A 16,969-nucleotide genomic window follows, 5' to 3' on the forward strand; every position below is an offset into this window, starting at 1 on the left:
GCATCCAGAGCCTGTGCTCTGCAATGGGAGAGGCCACAACAGTGAGAGGCCCGCGTACCGCAAAAAAAAAAAAAAAAAAAAAAAAACTTACCAAAATTGGTGAATTTTTGTGTAGCCATTTTAATATTGAAGATGGAAGAAAAAAAGCAACATTTTCGTTATATTATGCTTTATTATTTCAAGAAAGGTAAAAACAACTGAAACGCAAAAAAATGATTCATGCAGTGTATGGAGAAGGTACTGTGACTGATCAAACGTGTCAAAAGTGGTTTGCAAAGTTTCATGCTGAAGATTTCTCGATGGACAATGCTCCATGGTCAGGTAGAGCAGTTGAAGTTGATAGCAATCAAATTGAGACGTTAATTGAGAACAATCAACGTTATACTTCGCAGGAGATAGCCAACATACTCAAAATATCCAAATCACGTGTTGAAAATCATTTGCAGCAAGTTGATTATGTTCATCATTCTGATTTTTGTGTTCCACATTAAGTTGACCAAAAAAAACCCTTCTTGACCATATTTCCACATGCAATTCTCTACTGATCTACTGATTTGTTTTTCAAAACAAATTGTGATGGACAATGAAAAGTGGATACTGTTCAATAATGTGGAATGGAAGAGACTGTGGGGCAAGCGAAATGAACCACCACCGACCACACCAGAGGCCGGTCTTCATCCAAAGAAGGTGATGTTGTGTATGGTGGGGTTGGAAAGGAGTCCTCTATTAAGAGCTCCTTCCGGAAAACCAAACGATTAATTCCAACAAGTACTGCTCCCAGTTAGACCAACTGAAAGCAGCACTTAATGAAAAGCATCCGGAATTAGTCAACAGAAAACGCATAGTCGGGCTTCCCTGGTGGCACAGCGGTTGAGAGTCCGCCTGCCGATGCAGGGGACACGGGTTCATGCCCCGGTCCGGGAAGATCCCACATGCCGCAGAGCGGCTGGGCCCATGAGCCATGGCCACTGAGCCTGCGCGTCCGGAGCCTGTGCTCCGCAATGGGAGAGCCCACAACAGTGAGAGGCCCGCGTACCGCAAAAAAAAAAAATTCTCTTAATGTAAAAAAATTTCAATTCCCTGGAATACTGTAAAAGGCACCTAGAACAACAGTTCTTTGCTCAAAAAGATAAAAAGTTTTGAGAAGATGGAATTATGAAGTTGCCTGAAAAATGGCAGAAGTTAGTGGAACAAAACGGTGAATATGTTGTTCAATAAAGTTCTTTGTGAAAATGAAAAATGTGTCTTTTATTTTTACTTAAAGACCGAAGGAACTTTTTGGCCAACCCAAAAGCCGGGACGCTTTGTTCCCCTGTCAAGTCAGTGAAGGCTTTCTGGAGAAAATGATGTTTAAGCTGAGACCTGAAGAATGAGGAAGCATTATCCAGGCAAAAGGTATAGCATGTGCAAAGGCCCAGATCTGAGGGGGAGGGTATCATTCTTTCAGGAAATGCGCTAAGCTTGAGTAGCTTAGGTTAGGCAAGAGCTGGCATCCTGACCAAGTGCCTGATATCAGCAGGGCTGCTACGAAACAGTCATGTACCATTAGGATACCAGCCTGAAGACCAGGGCAGGGTGTGGTGCACCAACACCAGACACTGACCTGAGAACTCAGCTGTTGTTGATAGGTCACATTTCTGGGTAGGAATTTCATAATGCCTCACAAGAGCTCCTGGGAGGAGGCTACAGGTCTGCAGATCACGCACAGGTAAAGAAGAGATGTAGAAGTCACCTTACCTCAGCCTGCCAGAGAGGGGAGAAGATGGGAAGGGCCTTCTTTCCTCTCCAGACATACCATGTACACCACAGCCAGGGTCCTCTTTAGGTATCCCCACTTTGGATGTAGAAGTGGAACCAACAACTTTCTTCTCCCTCCCTGGGAATCATCTAAGCAAAAACCTGTTTGGAAGGAAGCATAAAATAGAAGATTCCTGGAGTTCTATGAGAAAACCTACTTCCCCTCAATTCTATGTATTCTTTTTCCTAAAGGATCAGGGTCTTCTAGGCTTTAGAATATGGTATGTAGTTATCTTTAAAGCAGGGGGAAAAGTGCTGACCTTTAGAGATGTCATACACCAGCTTTTGGGGAATCTGACTTGAGCCCAGAGCCTCAGGATACTAAAGGTGTCATTTACAGTGCACCAGAAAGAATTAATCTAGCAGCTGGGACAGTTAAGAGATGCCCAAATTAGAGCCACTCTGTAGATAACTGCCAGCCAAGAAAAGATGGAAAGCTGGAACCTGTTTCAGAAGGGGGGTGGGGTGTATAGGCCGTACACTTAAACTGGACATTGTCCCAAGGTGATGGTAGTCATGTTGGAATGCCTGCCCCATCCATGCTTTGAGACTTAGCAGCTGGCTTAGAAGAGGCCATAATGACTCTCAGGCTTTGTGATATTACATGGAGGGATTCTGGGTAAGTGTCTCCTAGAGGATGTCAGGGTTCTGGCCAGACCCCAGAAATCACAGTCATATCTAGATCTCCACATCAGCCTCAAGCCCTCAGTCTATCAGTCTTTAACTGTTCTAGGGTAAGTTACTTTTAAAATCAGAAATGAATGCTGTAGCTCTTGATTTTTAAGTGTTAGAGCTCTTGGATCCAAATTAAAGAATTAATGTGCATATTATTTGGCCTTCTATGTTGTATCCAAAAATGAACCAAAGTCATAAAATAATTTCCTGTGATTGTATTTGAACCCATACCCAGGGAGTGTCATAAAATATCAAGCTGGCTTCTAAAACATATGTGTCTCAGGACTTCCCTGGTGGTGCAGTGGTTAAGAATCTGTCTGCCAATGCAGGGCACATGGGTTTGATCCCTGGTCCGGGAAGATCCCACATACTACAGAGCAACTAAGCCCATGCACCACAACTACTGAGCCTGTGCTCTAGAGCCTGCGAGCCACAACTACTGAAGCCCACGTGCCCTAGAGTCCATGCGCCGCAACTGCTGAGCCCGCGTGTCGCAACTACTGAGCCCACGCGCCGCAACTACTGAAACCTGCGTGCCTAGAGCCCGTGCTCTACAACAAGAGAAGCCACCGCAATGAGAAACCCATGCACTGCAACAAAGAGTAGCCCCCGCTCACCACAACTAGAGAAAACCCGCTTGCAGCAACGAAGACCCAGTGCAGCCAATAAATAAATGAATAAATAGATAAATAAATGTATGTGTCTCGAACTTGTAGACATATATAGTGTTGGGTACCTGAAACATCTTCCTGCAGCATCAGTACTTAAAGTTTTGAAGGGAAAAGAGGGTTTTGCCTTTTCGTACTCATAAGATTTTGGTCATGTATGCACAAACAAAATCAGAAACAGTCTGCGTTTTTCATGAGAAAGCTGAGAAATAATATGAGCAGTTTAAAATGAGAAGTATTGGTACTTTTTGTATTGTTGAGAACCAGTAACATTAATCATTCTCCTGCTCTGAGAACGGAGTTTGCTTATATCATGCTAGCCAAGGCCTACTAGACTACCAGATTGGAGCAGGTGGGATGGATGATTTCTGGGCAAGTCCAGGGAGCCCCACTTGGTTGATAGGTCACTCTCTAATCTGTTGTTTTGTTTTTGGTTGGTTTGGTTCTCCCCACTGACCCCCACTGCCCTGCCACTTTTAATTACAGACACAAAAATTGGCTCCCACAAATCAGTGAACTTCTTTTTAAAATTGCACTTGATCAGATATGTTGTTTATAAATAAGCAAATGAGTACTGCTTCCTGATATGACGAGTTCCCTGTTAACACAGAAATGATTTTTCTAGTTTCCCTTGATATTCTTTAGTCTTCTGTTTATAGTAGTTTTTTTTATAGTAGTTTTATGTTATATTTTCAACTGGGAGAAAGGATCAGTAGTTAAAAACATGAAGTTCAATGTACAAGTTTGAAACCTGGGAAAATATGCTAATAAGAGGGAGGTTCAGAGCAACCTGTAATCAGCAGCAGCTGTGGGTGTCCCTGGGGTGCCCTAAGATGCCTCTGACAGCAAAGTGGGGTGATAGCTCTGTCCTATCCACAGCTAGTGACTTGAGAAGCAACAACCTAAAAAAAAACACAGAGTATACAGATATACTTAAAACGTAAGTGTTATAGAATAAGCATAATTAGATACATCTTATGGGAGAAATCCCTAAACAGTAACTACCTGAAACTGCACTCTTGTAGCATCATTTAGAAACCAGCCATACAGATTTTGAAAGGAAATTTCCAGAATTTTTTTACAATTAAGTAGAAATCTTGGCTAGAAGGAGAACAGTAAAAAGCGTAATGAAGTGAGCAAGGTCAAGGTCAATTTATAAAAATCCTTAGAAGGTAAAGCTCCACGCTACACCACCACTGCCACCGCTCACCATAGTATCTAAAAGGCTTTTTTTTTTTTTTCCCAGTTTCTAGCACAGATCACTTGTTTACTCATGGCCTTACTCATTGATTCATCCTCAGAAGCAGAGGCAGCCTGCCAGATGATTGGGTGCTTTAGAGCAGTGACAGATGGGAACAAGCAAGGAAGGAATGGAGGGGGGAGCCTGAGGTTGTTTATTCCCCCACTCCTAACCACTTTTCCCAGCCACACATGTGTTTCTCAGACACACCACTTGATCGTTCATATCACAACAAAGGAGAAGCTCCCAAAGTTGACCTAATTAACAGACATTTTTCTAAGGATGAACACTCAGTCAAGACAAAACCCTGTATGTTTTTACTGCAAATGACAAATGTGCTACAGTGAAAATGAAGCTTGAGAGTTGGACATAAAGGGTTGATTATGGGGAGTTGTGCGCTATGTGAGACTCCGTTTATTTACATGGAATTAAAATAACACCATTGTCAACATCCTGTCAGATTTACTGTCCTCTGATTAGCAAAAGACTAATGAGTAAATCAGAGAAACTGATTCTACCACCTGGCACAAGCATCATAATCTCCCAGTAAGAGGTATATATTGAAATTTCCACCTACAGAAGCCTAAAAACACTGTACAGGCCACCTCTTGGAAAGTCATCTAGGTTTCACTTCTTAGCAGTTACTTAGCTAACAGAGTGATAAAATTTTTGCTTTTTGCTCTACATTTTGAGTCTGGGTTCTTAAAATATGATACAATACAAAAGAGAGAAGAAAAATTACTTAGAATACTGAACCTAACATGCAGCATCAGAGAGTTCAGCCTAGTTTCTAGAAATGGATAAGTTGGATTCATCTTACACATTAATGTGTTAAATAGAAAACTTTTTTTTGTCCTTGATGGGAAGTAATTCTAAAACTTTTTTTTCGTTTTAAATCCAAAATATCTATTATGGAGCAGCATGAAGAATGAGGGTGGATTTTTAAGATCAGTATGAGATTTTAAAGAAATGTTTACAGTTGGAGAGCTTCAGGCTATTCATTGTACTTTGCTGTAGAAGACTTCTGTGTTGAAAAAGTTTTTGAGAGAGTTTATATTTTGAGTTTAAGGCATGAATAATACAAGAGGAATTAAAAGAATTAAAACACACTCCTTCCCTTTTATGTCACTGTTACCCTGTCACTGATATAAACCACTCAGTTCCCACCTCTTCCATGAAGCCTTCAGGCTCACCTGGGCTCAGAGCAGGCTGTGGCTTGCTCTAAATTGCTTCCATGCCTTCCATACATACACAGGTATATCCACAGCCTTGATAATACCTGGCTAGGCCATGGTAGATACTTGCTGACCAACGGTCATAGTCATGTTATTTAGAGACTTTGACTATGGCATGGCAAAAAGAGTTCCTCACTGCAAAACAATGGCTTGGCTCCAGAGGCTGTTTTTTTTTTTGTGGCACAATTCACTTGCTTGCTTGTAACATCACTTATTGATTTCTCACCAAAAGCACTGTCAGTCTATCCATCATTTCATTGGGTGATGGAAACAGGTGATGGAGATTGTGGGGTTAATTGCCCAGCTAAAGCAGCTCTCCCCATCCTGGCACCTTTTTCATGTATGTTTGCTTCACCTTCCACTACCTGTATAACATTTCCCCAATCGCCAGGCCCTAGTTTACAGGGCCGAGAAGTCTGAGACCCTCTTCACACTGAGTTCCCCTTTTGAGGACCTTAGACTGATTCAGAGTCCAGTAGGGCTCCACTTAGGTCAGCCCTGGTTCCTGTGAACTGTCTAAAAGGCACTGCTATAAAGAAATGCCTCAGCTGAATATGTCCTTCCTTTCTCCCCACAGACATAACCAGTGCAGTGCAATCCAAGCGAAGAAAATCCAAGTAAACAAGCTGAATGACGACTTGATATTTGTAAATGTGTGTGAATTTTACAAAAAGCGATTTTGAGCTGTGACTTTTTAAAATCCATTTCTGTACAGTTAGTTATTTTAATAATGTGGTCCTTTTCCTGGTCCCTGCAACCTGTTTCATAAAGTGCAATGGGGAAAGCAGAGTTGTTGAACCCTTTTGGTGTTGCAAGATGAAGTTCAAGGTTTCTAAAATGTTGCCATGTATTGAGAGGAGCTAATGTGATTATGTTAATAGTTTTCACATTTCCTAAGCAGCCTAGAGTACAGGGTGAGCATTTTTAGATCTTCTAATGATGTATTGTGCTGTGGAAGTACTGTGTGTGAATAGCAGTAGTGGGGCAAAAGGAATCTTCTCATTTGGAAATGTTGTAAATAATTTTATTATATAGTGTTTTGGATGTATTTGTTGTAGAAATGGACCAGTGAATAAAGAGAATCTAAGGGTTTGTACAATGTGAAATACTGAATGTGTTAAATAAATGTCTTTGTCCTAGAACATAAACGTATGTTATTGGTAAGGGATTATTGGGTAAGCAAGCTCTTTCTTTGGACTATAAATGAATAGGAACAGCCTTCTTTGTGAATTAGAATCCCATCATGTCCTCATTACACTTGAGTTGCCCACCTGGCAAGTTGTGGAAAATGTACATACTTATTCACTCAACTCATTTTCTTGGCTTTGAGGAAACTAGCTCTTTTCAGCACTATACCAGGCACTTTGATATTGATCAGATTTCTTTTGGTTGCAAAATGACAGAATCAACTTAGGATCAAAGGTCACCCAGGATTTTCTGGAGACAGGAAGCCATCAGCAAACCAGATGGCACTCTTCTCTACCTCATTCATCTGCTTCTCCATGCACATGATGGATTGCTCCAAAACAACTATGTTTACACCTCCTCCATTCAAGAGATAAGCCCAGACTGACCAGGAGGATTTTTTGTAACAGCATCAAGAATCTAGCCCAGTTTAGGTCAGGTTTCTAACTTCAGTCCATGTCCGTGGTTAAATGGAGCAGCTCCCAAATAAAAGTTGTCATTTTGCATTATGTACTTCAGAGATATCCACTGTGTTCCACTCTATGGCTGCCCTGTTTCTCATCTGCATCAGACCTGGGGTGACTCATCAGTGTGCCTAGGTTTTTCCCTTTCCTAGTTCTGTTCTTACCTTAAAAATTGTGGTCTCAAAAAAAAAAAAAATTTGTGGTCTCCAAACCAGCTGCTTCTGCCCCTACCCTACCCCCAACATTCAGGGGACTTCAGTGCTTGGGGTCCTGTCTTTATCTTGGTCTGGGCCCCAGCCTTCTGCCGTGTCTCCTACAGCTAGACATATACTCCATCCCTTCCCCTTCAGGGGCTCCATAACCCAGTGCCTGAGACCAAAAGGATGAATTGGTGATTCTCATGCTCTTAATTTCCTTTTTTAAATGTGTCTTGCATTATAAGGATTCTCTAAAAGTAGTTATTTCTGAGTCACCCCCCATTGTCTGGCTCTGTTACCAGCAAGCTTATCTACCCTCTTCCTTCCCTGTATGACACATGCACAACCAGAACCAAAGCCAGCCTAACAACACCCTAAGCCAATACTGTGTTTGAGATTGCAAAGTGCTTCTCCTACTTTAGCTGTACTCAGGAAGAAAGCATAATGTGCTTTAAATAGATTTTTATTTGTTTTTCTTTATATTAACTTTTTCTCCCATAGAGGAATAACATTACAGTCTAACAATCAGAATCCTGTTACACACATACACAGGTATGCCACGTGACCAGGCTGAGGCGGCTGTGTCCTTGTGTCTGTCAACATGTCATAACATGGTCAACCAGAGTCTCCTCTGTTCAGCCAGTCTCAACACAAAATACCCAAGAGGGACGCACTCATCTTATTGGTTCCATTTGGAACTAGGCAGCAGGGCAAGAGGGAAGATATAAGGGGCCATGTTATGTCTGCCTTCAGTCCCCTCACATAAAGCCACATGGATCTGAGGAGTCATCCAAGAGCTCTGGTGGGGTCCTCGACGCACCTAACATTATGGGTCAGAGCAAACTCAAGGTTCCAGGTGGGGGCCGGGGAGCAAGCATACTCCAAAACAGCAGCAAACTGCATTCATACACAGATGGGACCCTGATGGGGCCAGACTGCAAAGGCTGGAAATGACACCCAGTTTGAAGAGAGATGTATTGGAGAATCACTGGAAGTTGTCCTTTGATGTAATTGGGACTCACTCTAGAAATAGGGGTCCCTCTCACATACTCAGTTTTGGCAAAGCGCTGGTAGTCTTGACATTAAGTAATGCAGTCTGGAACAAACTTCTACAGGGTCTCTGAAACATCAGTAAAGACAGACTCTCTAACCTCCTCCTGTCTAAGGTTGCATAGGACTTTGTGAATTCTGGTTCCCTCATGTATTCAAGTTCTGTGGTTTAAAAAAAAATCCTGAAGCATGCTCAAGGTGAAAGGCACATACACAGTCAATACAGTATGACGAGTTCTGCTGCTTCAGGAGTCAGACTAGCAGGAGACCAAACTAGTGTTGGCTCTTAGAAATCTATACACAATTAAAATGTTGTCACACTCAAATGCTACAGAATCTATAGGAAAGTACAAAAACATGAGCCTTGCAACCAGCCAGGTGATGATGTTGGAGGGTTCTAGAACTACAGGAGCCTCCAGAAATACGGGTAAGGTAGGGGCCTTTTGAAATTTGAGCCAAATGCCCTATAACTCACTTTTCCCCCACAGAAGGATCGTGAGCACTGCCCAGAACTGAGCCTAGGCTCCAGCTGGCAGCAAAGGAGTAGGCAAGAAGAGTTGGAGGGAGTTTCAGCTCTTGGAAGTGCTGAAGACCCTAAGCTGGCTGTGAAGTAACCAAGGCGTAGCTGGAAGAATAAAAGGGACTAGGTCGTAACTGAAGGAGAACCTTGGAGAGAGGAGCAAAGTTGTCAACTACTAGGGCCCTAGTGGACCAGCATGGGGACTTTGATCTGCTCTTACTGTAAATTTGGCTTATTCCCTTGGATAGGAGACCCCAACAGGGCTTTCTCTGTCCCTATCCCAGCATCCATGGGGCTACCCCCTCCCTTATCCATACACCCCACTGGAGACCTAGGGTTATAGGGCCAGGGAGGGCAGCTGCCTTTGCCCACATGGGGTTGCAGAGTTTTCTGTAAGCCTCAGCTTGGCTGTGAGGCCTAGAAACCTAGAATTGAAGGGAAAGACCTGTGTTAGTATGTAATAGGAAATCTTAAAGGTTTCAAGGAAGAAAGAGCACACACTAGAAAAGGACAGAAAGAGGAAAGGGGAAGCAACTCGGGGCATCCCAAGAGGCTGTTGCTGGTGTCTGAGCCCAAAAAAGTCAATCCCACCGTGAGAAGGGGAAAGCTGGCTGCCCCTGTCCCCTTTGTCTCACCCAGATATTCAGGTTCCCTCTTCCAGGTACTTACTGGAGGAGAAGGGAAGGGGAACCATAGGGTACCCATTTCCCCCCAGCAGCCTAGAAAGGAAGGGAGCCCTGGGAAAGAAAATGAAGAGAGGCTCCCGTAAGGGCCCTGAATCTGGACAGGGACTATTTGGGGATTGTGGCAGTGGGGCTCCTGGCCTCCTACTCAGGAGTGTTTATTAGCCATCCTGGCAGAGTATGAAATACAAGGCCAGAGGCAAGATGAAGGCTAGCTGCCATTCCTTGGTTGGCTTCACCCCACAGCTTGTCCTCCCCAGCATCATCATTCTGCATTCTTATCCTGGGGTGTGTCCTTCTCCTGCCTAGAATCCCTCTGGCCTGCATCTCTCCTAAGCTAGTTCTAGCACCTTGGGGCATGTGAACAGATGTCTAGGATGGCAGGGCCTTGCCCAGCCTTTACTGCTGGGTTGATGTGGGTAGGGCAGCAAGGTACTAACTAAGCCTTTCAGATACAGGAACCGGCAGAGGGGTTGATTTCAGGAAGAGATTTGGGAGGTGGCATTGTAGAAAAGTGATGTGGGCTCCAGCTTGAGAGCAGGGCTTGGCCTCTCTGAATAAGCGCCGTGCCAGCCCCCATTGTGCCCTGCTCCCTACAGCATCTTAACCTGTCTGACCTGTCTACATTTTCAATAGGTTTCCTCTTTTCCTCGACTCCCTCCACCTTCTCCCTCTAACTCACATCTCACAGACCTTTCCCACATACCTTACCTTTCCATACCTAGGCAACTCCAAGGAGCCCAGCCCCCAGAGGAGAGGGAAGGGGAAGACTAAAGGCAGAACCCTTTAGTCTCAGTGGGAGAATTACTGGGAATGAGTAATAAGGGAGCAGGAGTGAATGCAGTGCCAAACATTAGATAGACTGAGGCTTGTAAAGTGGGAGCTGAAGGTAGGGAATGAGCCAGATATGAAACTGGAAGAAGACACTCTCAGAAAGAGGAGTGGGCCAGAAGTAGAGGACCGGAGGGCAGGGATGGAGAATGTCAGGGCAAAGATCAGGATGGGAACCGACGGAGTGTCGGCGGTAGGGGAGATGGAGGATTAGATGCCAGAAGGGGCCAGAAGGTGGGAGGGTGAAGGGAGAGGGGGAGGTTCAGAGGCGGATTAGAGGAGCAGAGATAGGGAAATAGAAGTAGGAGAGAGAGAGAGAGAGAGAGAGAGAGAGTGAGGCTATCACCCCCACCTCACACACTTAAGAAAAAGGGAGGTTGTGGTGTCCAGCCCGAAGTGGGCTGCAGGCGCCCCTCAAGCAGCACACTGGCTGCGGCGGAGGGGCTGGATAAGTGTCGGGAGTCAGCGAGGGGTTTGCGGCACGGCCGGCGGAAGCTCAGTAGTTGAACTGGCGCTGGCACGGCTGGTAGACAAAGCTGCCCTGGTGCTTGGGCCGGCGCGGACGGCTCTCGCGGGCGCGGTTCTGCCGTTGCACCACCTTGGCGCTCAGAGCGTGGCGCTCGGCCCGCTGCCGGGCCCGCTGCAGGCGCCGCGCCTGGCCCGCCTTCTCCAGCAGTGTGGCCCGCGCCGGCAGAGGGGCGGCGTGGTGCAGGGCCCGGGGTTCACGGCGAGCAGGCGCCAACTCCCTGAGGGGACAGAGCGAGGCAGTCAGGGCTAGACAAGTCGTGGGGGACGGAGGAGAGCGCTGGCACTTCCCACCCTGTCCCCGCACCCTCGCACGATTTGGTCTCTGCTCCTGGGGGGCGCACAATGCCCTTCTTGTGGGTACCAACCATTCCTCCAAGCCAACCTGGAGATGCCTACCGTCTCAGCTATCCCAAGCCTCGAAGCTCTGTCTCTCTCAAGCCCCGCCCTAGCCACGAGGCCACGCCTCTCCCTATCTCAAAGCCCCGCCCCTTTACCTTCAGGCCTAGCTTCATCCGGCCCATGGGCCCCGCCCTTTGCCTCGAAGACCCGCCTCTAAAGGCCCAGCCCCGGCACTGCCAGGGGGTCTCCTGGGCTCGCTCCTGCAGCGGGAACCCTAACCTCCAAGACAAGCTTCTCTAGGCCTCCAGGCTCCGCCCCCGGCCGGCTCACCCGTCGCTAAGGTCTCCGTCTGGCAGGGCGGCGTCAGGGTGCGGGGAAGGAGGTCCAGGCTCCAGCACTATGGTGCTGCCGGTCACGTAAACGGACATGCTGGGGTGCTCGATGAGGAGGTCCTCCAGGGGGCTGCTCTGGAGGCGGGCAGGCCCGAGCCCAGGCCCTTCTGCAGTAAAACAGGCCGGAGGGGTAACAAACCAGCTCTCATCCATCAAGGAGGGTGCGGGCGGAGGGCGGCCCGCAGGGGCCGGGGCGGCCCCGGGGCTGGGTGGAGCTGTGAAGCTGTCTACGTGGCGCGGGAGGGGGAGCCATGCGGAGGAGGGGGCGCAGCAGGGAGGGAGACACACACACGCGCGCACACACACACACACACACACACACACACACACCGGACACAATGGGGCAGGGAGAGAAAGGGCATCGTTAGTCCGACACGCAGCCCCGCCCACCATACCCAATGGGCATCCACAGTCTCGACCTGCTGCCCTAGGGCGCGTGAGGTTTGGACTCCAACACTGTTCCGCCAGGACATGGCCCCAGCTTGCATGAGATGGGGCCCTGTTACCCTTCACCTCTAATATTACTGCCTCAACCCCAATTTGCCCAGTAGGCCCAGGGGAACTCCCCAACCCCTTAGCAGCTCCCTGCTCAACTGCTCGGCCACTTGCCCTAATGACGACTTCACAGGCCCAGGAGTCAGTCCTGGCACCAGACTCAGGCCTCACCCGCCAGGTCAATAATGAGCCAGCCATCCACTTCATCCTCCTCGGAGACGAAGGCTCGAGGGCAGTCGGGGTCCTCGGGGGCCGCCGGGGAGCTGAAGAAGAGGCTGGTGAGGCGCTGGAGCATGATGGGGGAGTGAAGAGGCCTCAGGGGGCTGCCCTATGGCAGTGCAGAAACCTGGGAGGTAGAGAGGAGTCAGAGGCACCACAGACTGGTCTCCCCATTGTGGCTGGGGATACCTCCCCCAGCCCCCAGAACAGTGATAAGGGAACAACAAGGATGTGTGGGAAAGCTTTCTCGTGTGTGTCTGTGTGTGTGTGTGTATTTGTGTGTGTTTGTGTTCCCTTTCTGGTAAGTCAGCCTGCCTTCAATCTTTTGTTTTCTGTATGACCTTAGAAGTTATTTAACTTACCTGTGCTTTAGTTTTCTCATCTGTCAAATGGCAAGGATAATAATATCCTCCTCTCAGCCCTTATAGGAATTAAATGAGCTAATAACAGTATCCTCTCTGGGCTCTCATAAGAATTAAATGAGCTAAATACAAAGTGCTCAGAACAGCACCTGGGCACAGAGTTAAGCATTCAATAAACTAAGCAACTAGTTTATTATTAATAATTATTAATATTGTTGCATGCTCTAGGAGTGATATATATGACCAGACTCTGTCAGGGAAGTTTCCCCAGAGGATTGGACATCCAACCTGGACCTTGAAGGGTAAAAATAGTTCTCCAAGCAAGGAAGAAATCGCCCAGTATTGTGATTATTTATCATCACCATCATCATCGTCATCATCAACATCATATAGCTAACATTCATGTGCCAAGTACTATACTAAGCACTTTACCTATATTACCTCATGTAACCCCCATGATTACTCTAGGAAGTGGGTATAATTATTATCCCTTTTTTTTTTTTTTTTGTGGTACACGGGCCTCTCACCGTTGTGGCCTCTCCCGTTGCGGAGCACAGGCTCTGGACGCGCGCAGGCTCAGCGGCCATGGCTCACGGGCCCAGCCGCTCTGCGGCATGTGGGATCTTCCCAGACCAGGGCACAAACCCATGTCCCCTGCATCAGCGGGCGGACTCTCAACCACTGCGCCACCAGGGAAGCCCCTATCCCTTTTTTATAGGTGAAGAAACTGAGGCTCAGAGATGTAAGATAATTGGCCCAAAATCTCAAAGCTAGTAAGACACAGAGGATTTTAACCCATGCAGATTCCAGATCACTATACTCCATTGCCTTTGCTGGGTATCTGTCTGGATTAGGCATTTTTAACTTAGTGGCCTGGGGCCATGGTCCATGTGTATTTTTCTGAAAAGAAGGACCTTGGTTTTCATTATGATTTCCTAAACAGCGGTCCTTGACCCCAGAGATTAAGAACCACTACTTGAGTCTGTGTGGCTTGAAAAGTGCTCCCTAGCAGAAATCCCACAGAACAGCTACCATCCTCACCCTGTGATCGCATAGGCCTCAATTGTGTCTGTCAGATGAAGATCCTATTCCCACAGGCCCTCCCCCCTCTTACTCGCTATTCCCAAACTCCTGCTTAAGGGCAGCATCCCTGGCTAGGAGGAAGAAGATCAGGTTGCCTGGCCCCAGGGAGACAGCAGGTCAGTGGGAGGTGATGATGGAGGGAGGGAGCTATCAGACCCCAGGAGCCCTTAAGTATGAGGACTGAGGGTTTGACCAGGACTCAAGCCCTCAATCAGTCCTTCCCTCAGTGAAGATGAGGAAGGAGACCACCTGCTCCAGGAATGTAAACACCAAGCCTACCTCAGGACTAGACCTGGGCTAGGGACTGCTGGCCAGGCCCCCTGGATGTCCCTGGAGCTTGACTCTCCACATGTCCCCGAAGATAGCCAACAGCTAGTTTTGCTACTCAGCCACTTGTCACCTTCCTCTAAGGATGTTTCCACACTTTCTATAAAACTCCCTGGGGGCATGTCCACACTTCCATTCCTTGGAGGCATTCTACTCTTATTGCTAACCCACCTGGGGTATTTCTTATGGTTGTTGCTACCTCTCCCGATCCCTGGGTATATTTTCACACTTGCCACAGAATCACCTAAACTCTATGCCCTGAGAGTACTTATACATTTTGCAGATCCACGGTGGGCTCCAGGAGAAAGTGCTGCCTGGGTGTTGGCCTCCCTGGTGGTAGATCTTCCGGGATTATGAAAGGTTGGGCCACTCTCAACTAGTGCCTGCCCAGCACAAGCCACATATCCCAGCCCATCTGTAGCCACAGGGAGTTAGTGACTCAGTTACCAAAAATCCAGAGAGTTTGGCCCCTCCTGAAGGAAGGGAAGACTGGGGCCTTGTTGAGGCACACCCTCTTTCCAAGGACCTACTGCTTCACTGAGAAAATGAAAAGGAAGTTAATAGGTGTTTCAGGAGACATGATATTCACCCAGCCCATTTTGCAAGCTGAGGATCAGAGGACATAAATCTACCCAAAGACACATGGCTAGATGGTGGCGGAGCAGGCCTAGCCCCAGGTCACTGAGCATTCAGTCCAGAGTGAACACAGTCAGGAAGCCCTCAGTAAACAACCCCCCAAAATATAATGATGCAGGGGACACGGGGAAGTCAGACAGGAGTCAGACTTTGATCAAGTCACTGCCTCTCTCAGCTATAAAAGGGTCTGAGGTTCCTGGCACCAAGATTCATCCTGCATTTTCCAGAGCACCCACTGTGTACCAGAGTCTACAAATTACAAACAGATTGAGGTAAGGGAGGCTTAGGGTGGGGGAAGCTCCCTGCCTGAGGTCACAGAGAAAGTCAGTGACAGAGCCAGAACTGACAACCTCACCAGCCAGCCAGTGCCTGCCTCCTCTCATGACCACTAAGGGAGGCTCCCAGGATTTTTCTTTCCCAGCCCTGACAGTTCCTGGTTCTTACATTCCCAGCTCTGCTCCAGGGAGAACCGTTCCCATTAATAACTATAGCAGCTGTGCCTAGAATAACACTGGAGCCCCAAGCCACCTCTACCCAACCCAGGCCATCCTTGAGCAAAGTCTGGGCTGGGATGGGACTGCTGGTCCAGCCCATAGGCCCATCTATTTGGAAAGTCAGAGGCTCTCCTTCTCCCGCTCCTTCTCTGGTCCCTCTCTGTGAGCAGAGAGGGGCAGCACAAGCCTTGTAGTCCCTAGCACTAGGCCAGGTCAGTCCTCTCTAGCTGACAACTCTGGGGCTGGGAGGTGAAGAAGAGCCAAACAGAGGGAACTCTCACCTCCACTCCATCCCAACATCGGAGACACCCTGAGGCAGGCATTGAGTCACATTTCTGTGGTCAGAACAGCTAGGAGGCAGTGATTTTATTGGGCTTGGCAACTCCAAAGAACAGAGTGAGTGTCAGGGCCTCAAAAGGGGACCCAATCTCCAGAGACCTCCTGGGAAATGATCCAGGAGTGAGGAAACCTGGGAGCTCTATCAAATTTAAATGGTGCTTAGCCCAAGGTAGAGTCTTCAGTGGAAGGAGGATGTGTAACTTGTTACTTGTAATGAGCTCCTACTAGCTATGTGCCCATGGCTAATGCATCTGCTACTCACTAGGTAGGCATGACTCTAACTGGTTGCATGACTTCGAGTAAGCCATTTCCCCTCTCAGCGCCTCAGTTTCCCTTCCATGAACTGGGGTCTAAGACCCCTCGTTTGGGGGCTGGGAATGACGTCAGCTAAGGCGCTTCTCACATGTCAGGGATTCGGAGAAAGTTATGATGTTAGTCCCAGGGATGCAGAACCTGGAGCCAGAGGGAGGGGGTTGTATCACCATCTGGCGCTGCCCCAATGACCTGGAGCCGAAGCTTCAGGGGCCCCTGAACTCCTGACAACCCCCTCCCCCCAACCTAGACCCAGTAGCGCCTTCGGAACCTCTCTCAAGTCGCAAGAAGAAAGTAGGGGATCAGAGGCTTGACCCCAGCTCCTGGATTAGCCCAGGAAACTGGAGGACGCTCTGGTCCCGCTGCCTTTCAGCGTCACTGACCCATAGGCCCAGCCCCGACCCAGCGCCCAACGGGTCACCGGAGGACAAGCGACCTGAGCAGAGAGGCGGGGAGGGGGGCGGTGCCGGCCTTGGTGACGTCTCAATGTCATATGCAAATCGGGAGACGTCATGGTCTACCGGGCTTGCGGCAGCCAATCCGGAGACGGGAATGCAGCCCCGGAGGCCGCCGGCGGAGACAGACAAAGACCCGGGAGCTGGGGGCGCGGGGCGTGTCCCCAGGCTCCGGGACCCCCGTGGCCAAAGCGGGTCGGAACTCACCTGGGGACTGGGGCGGTGCGGCAGGCGGAGGTGGCGCTGAGGTAGTTGTGAGGCGGGGCGTCCCGGGGTCGGCGGCTGATCACAGGCGCGGCCGCATCGCGGGGGCTGGGCGGGAAGGCGGCTGGGGTACGTGTCGGACGCTCAGGGCTGCTGCGCTCGCCCGCGAGGCTTTGAGTCTGTGCAGCCGCCGCTGCTGTGCTCACGGCACAAATTGGAACGTTCAAACAGCTGATTGT

At 48.4% G+C, this 16,969-nt stretch overlaps 2 protein-coding genes across 10 annotated transcripts in view; one reads left to right on the forward strand and one right to left on the reverse strand.

The window, feature by feature from the left end:
• Window positions 1-6,757, forward strand: part of NCOA6 (nuclear receptor coactivator 6) — a 96,548-nt gene extending 89,791 nt beyond the window's left edge. For all 8 annotated transcript variants that reach the window (XM_032604787.1, XM_032604788.1, XM_032604786.1 and 5 more), the window contains one exon: window positions 6,193-6,757. In XM_032604787.1, the coding sequence (XP_032460678.1) occupies window positions 6,193-6,236 (44 nt within the window). In that variant the 3' untranslated portion in view covers window positions 6,237-6,757. The remainder of the gene's footprint in view (window positions 1-6,192) is intronic.
• Window positions 6,758-7,906: 1,149 nt separating this feature from the next.
• TP53INP2 (tumor protein p53 inducible nuclear protein 2) lies at window positions 7,907-16,969 on the reverse strand. Of its 2 annotated transcripts, none has more exons than XM_032606451.1 (4): window positions 16,734-16,969; window positions 12,471-12,645; window positions 11,743-12,031; window positions 7,907-11,291 (listed from the first exon to the last, which is right to left on the reverse strand). In XM_032606451.1, exons 2-4 carry the CDS (start codon window positions 12,592-12,594, stop codon window positions 11,042-11,044), a joined length of 663 nt encoding a protein of 220 aa, XP_032462342.1. In that variant the 5' UTR covers window positions 12,595-12,645; window positions 16,734-16,969; the 3' UTR covers window positions 7,907-11,041. The 2 variants fall into 2 exon arrangements, with proteins under 2 accessions (XP_032462342.1, XP_032462343.1); XM_032606452.1 differs by having other exon boundaries at window positions 11,743-11,911; window positions 16,734-16,953.

The sequence above is a fragment of the Phocoena sinus genome, chromosome 15 (assembly GCF_008692025.1).
Source record: "Phocoena sinus isolate mPhoSin1 chromosome 15, mPhoSin1.pri, whole genome shotgun sequence".
Lineage (NCBI taxonomy): Eukaryota > Metazoa > Chordata > Mammalia > Artiodactyla > Phocoenidae > Phocoena > Phocoena sinus.

What these genes read in the sequence shown, in the direction of transcription:
- TP53INP2 (XM_032606451.1), bottom strand. Translation starts at nt 12,594, where the DNA reads ATGCTCCAGCGCCTCACCAGCCTCTTCTTCAGCTCCCCGGCGGCCCCC. An exon ending in GCTCATTATTGACCTGGCGG is followed by an intron (nt 12,032 to 12,470) that starts GTGAGGCCTGAG and finishes CGCGCCACGTAG; the next exon opens with ACAGCTTCACAGCTCCACCC. An exon ending in GACGGAGACCTTAGCGACGG is followed by an intron (nt 11,292 to 11,742) that starts GTGAGCCGGCCG and finishes CTGTCCCCTCAG; the next exon opens with GGAGTTGGCGCCTGCTCGCC.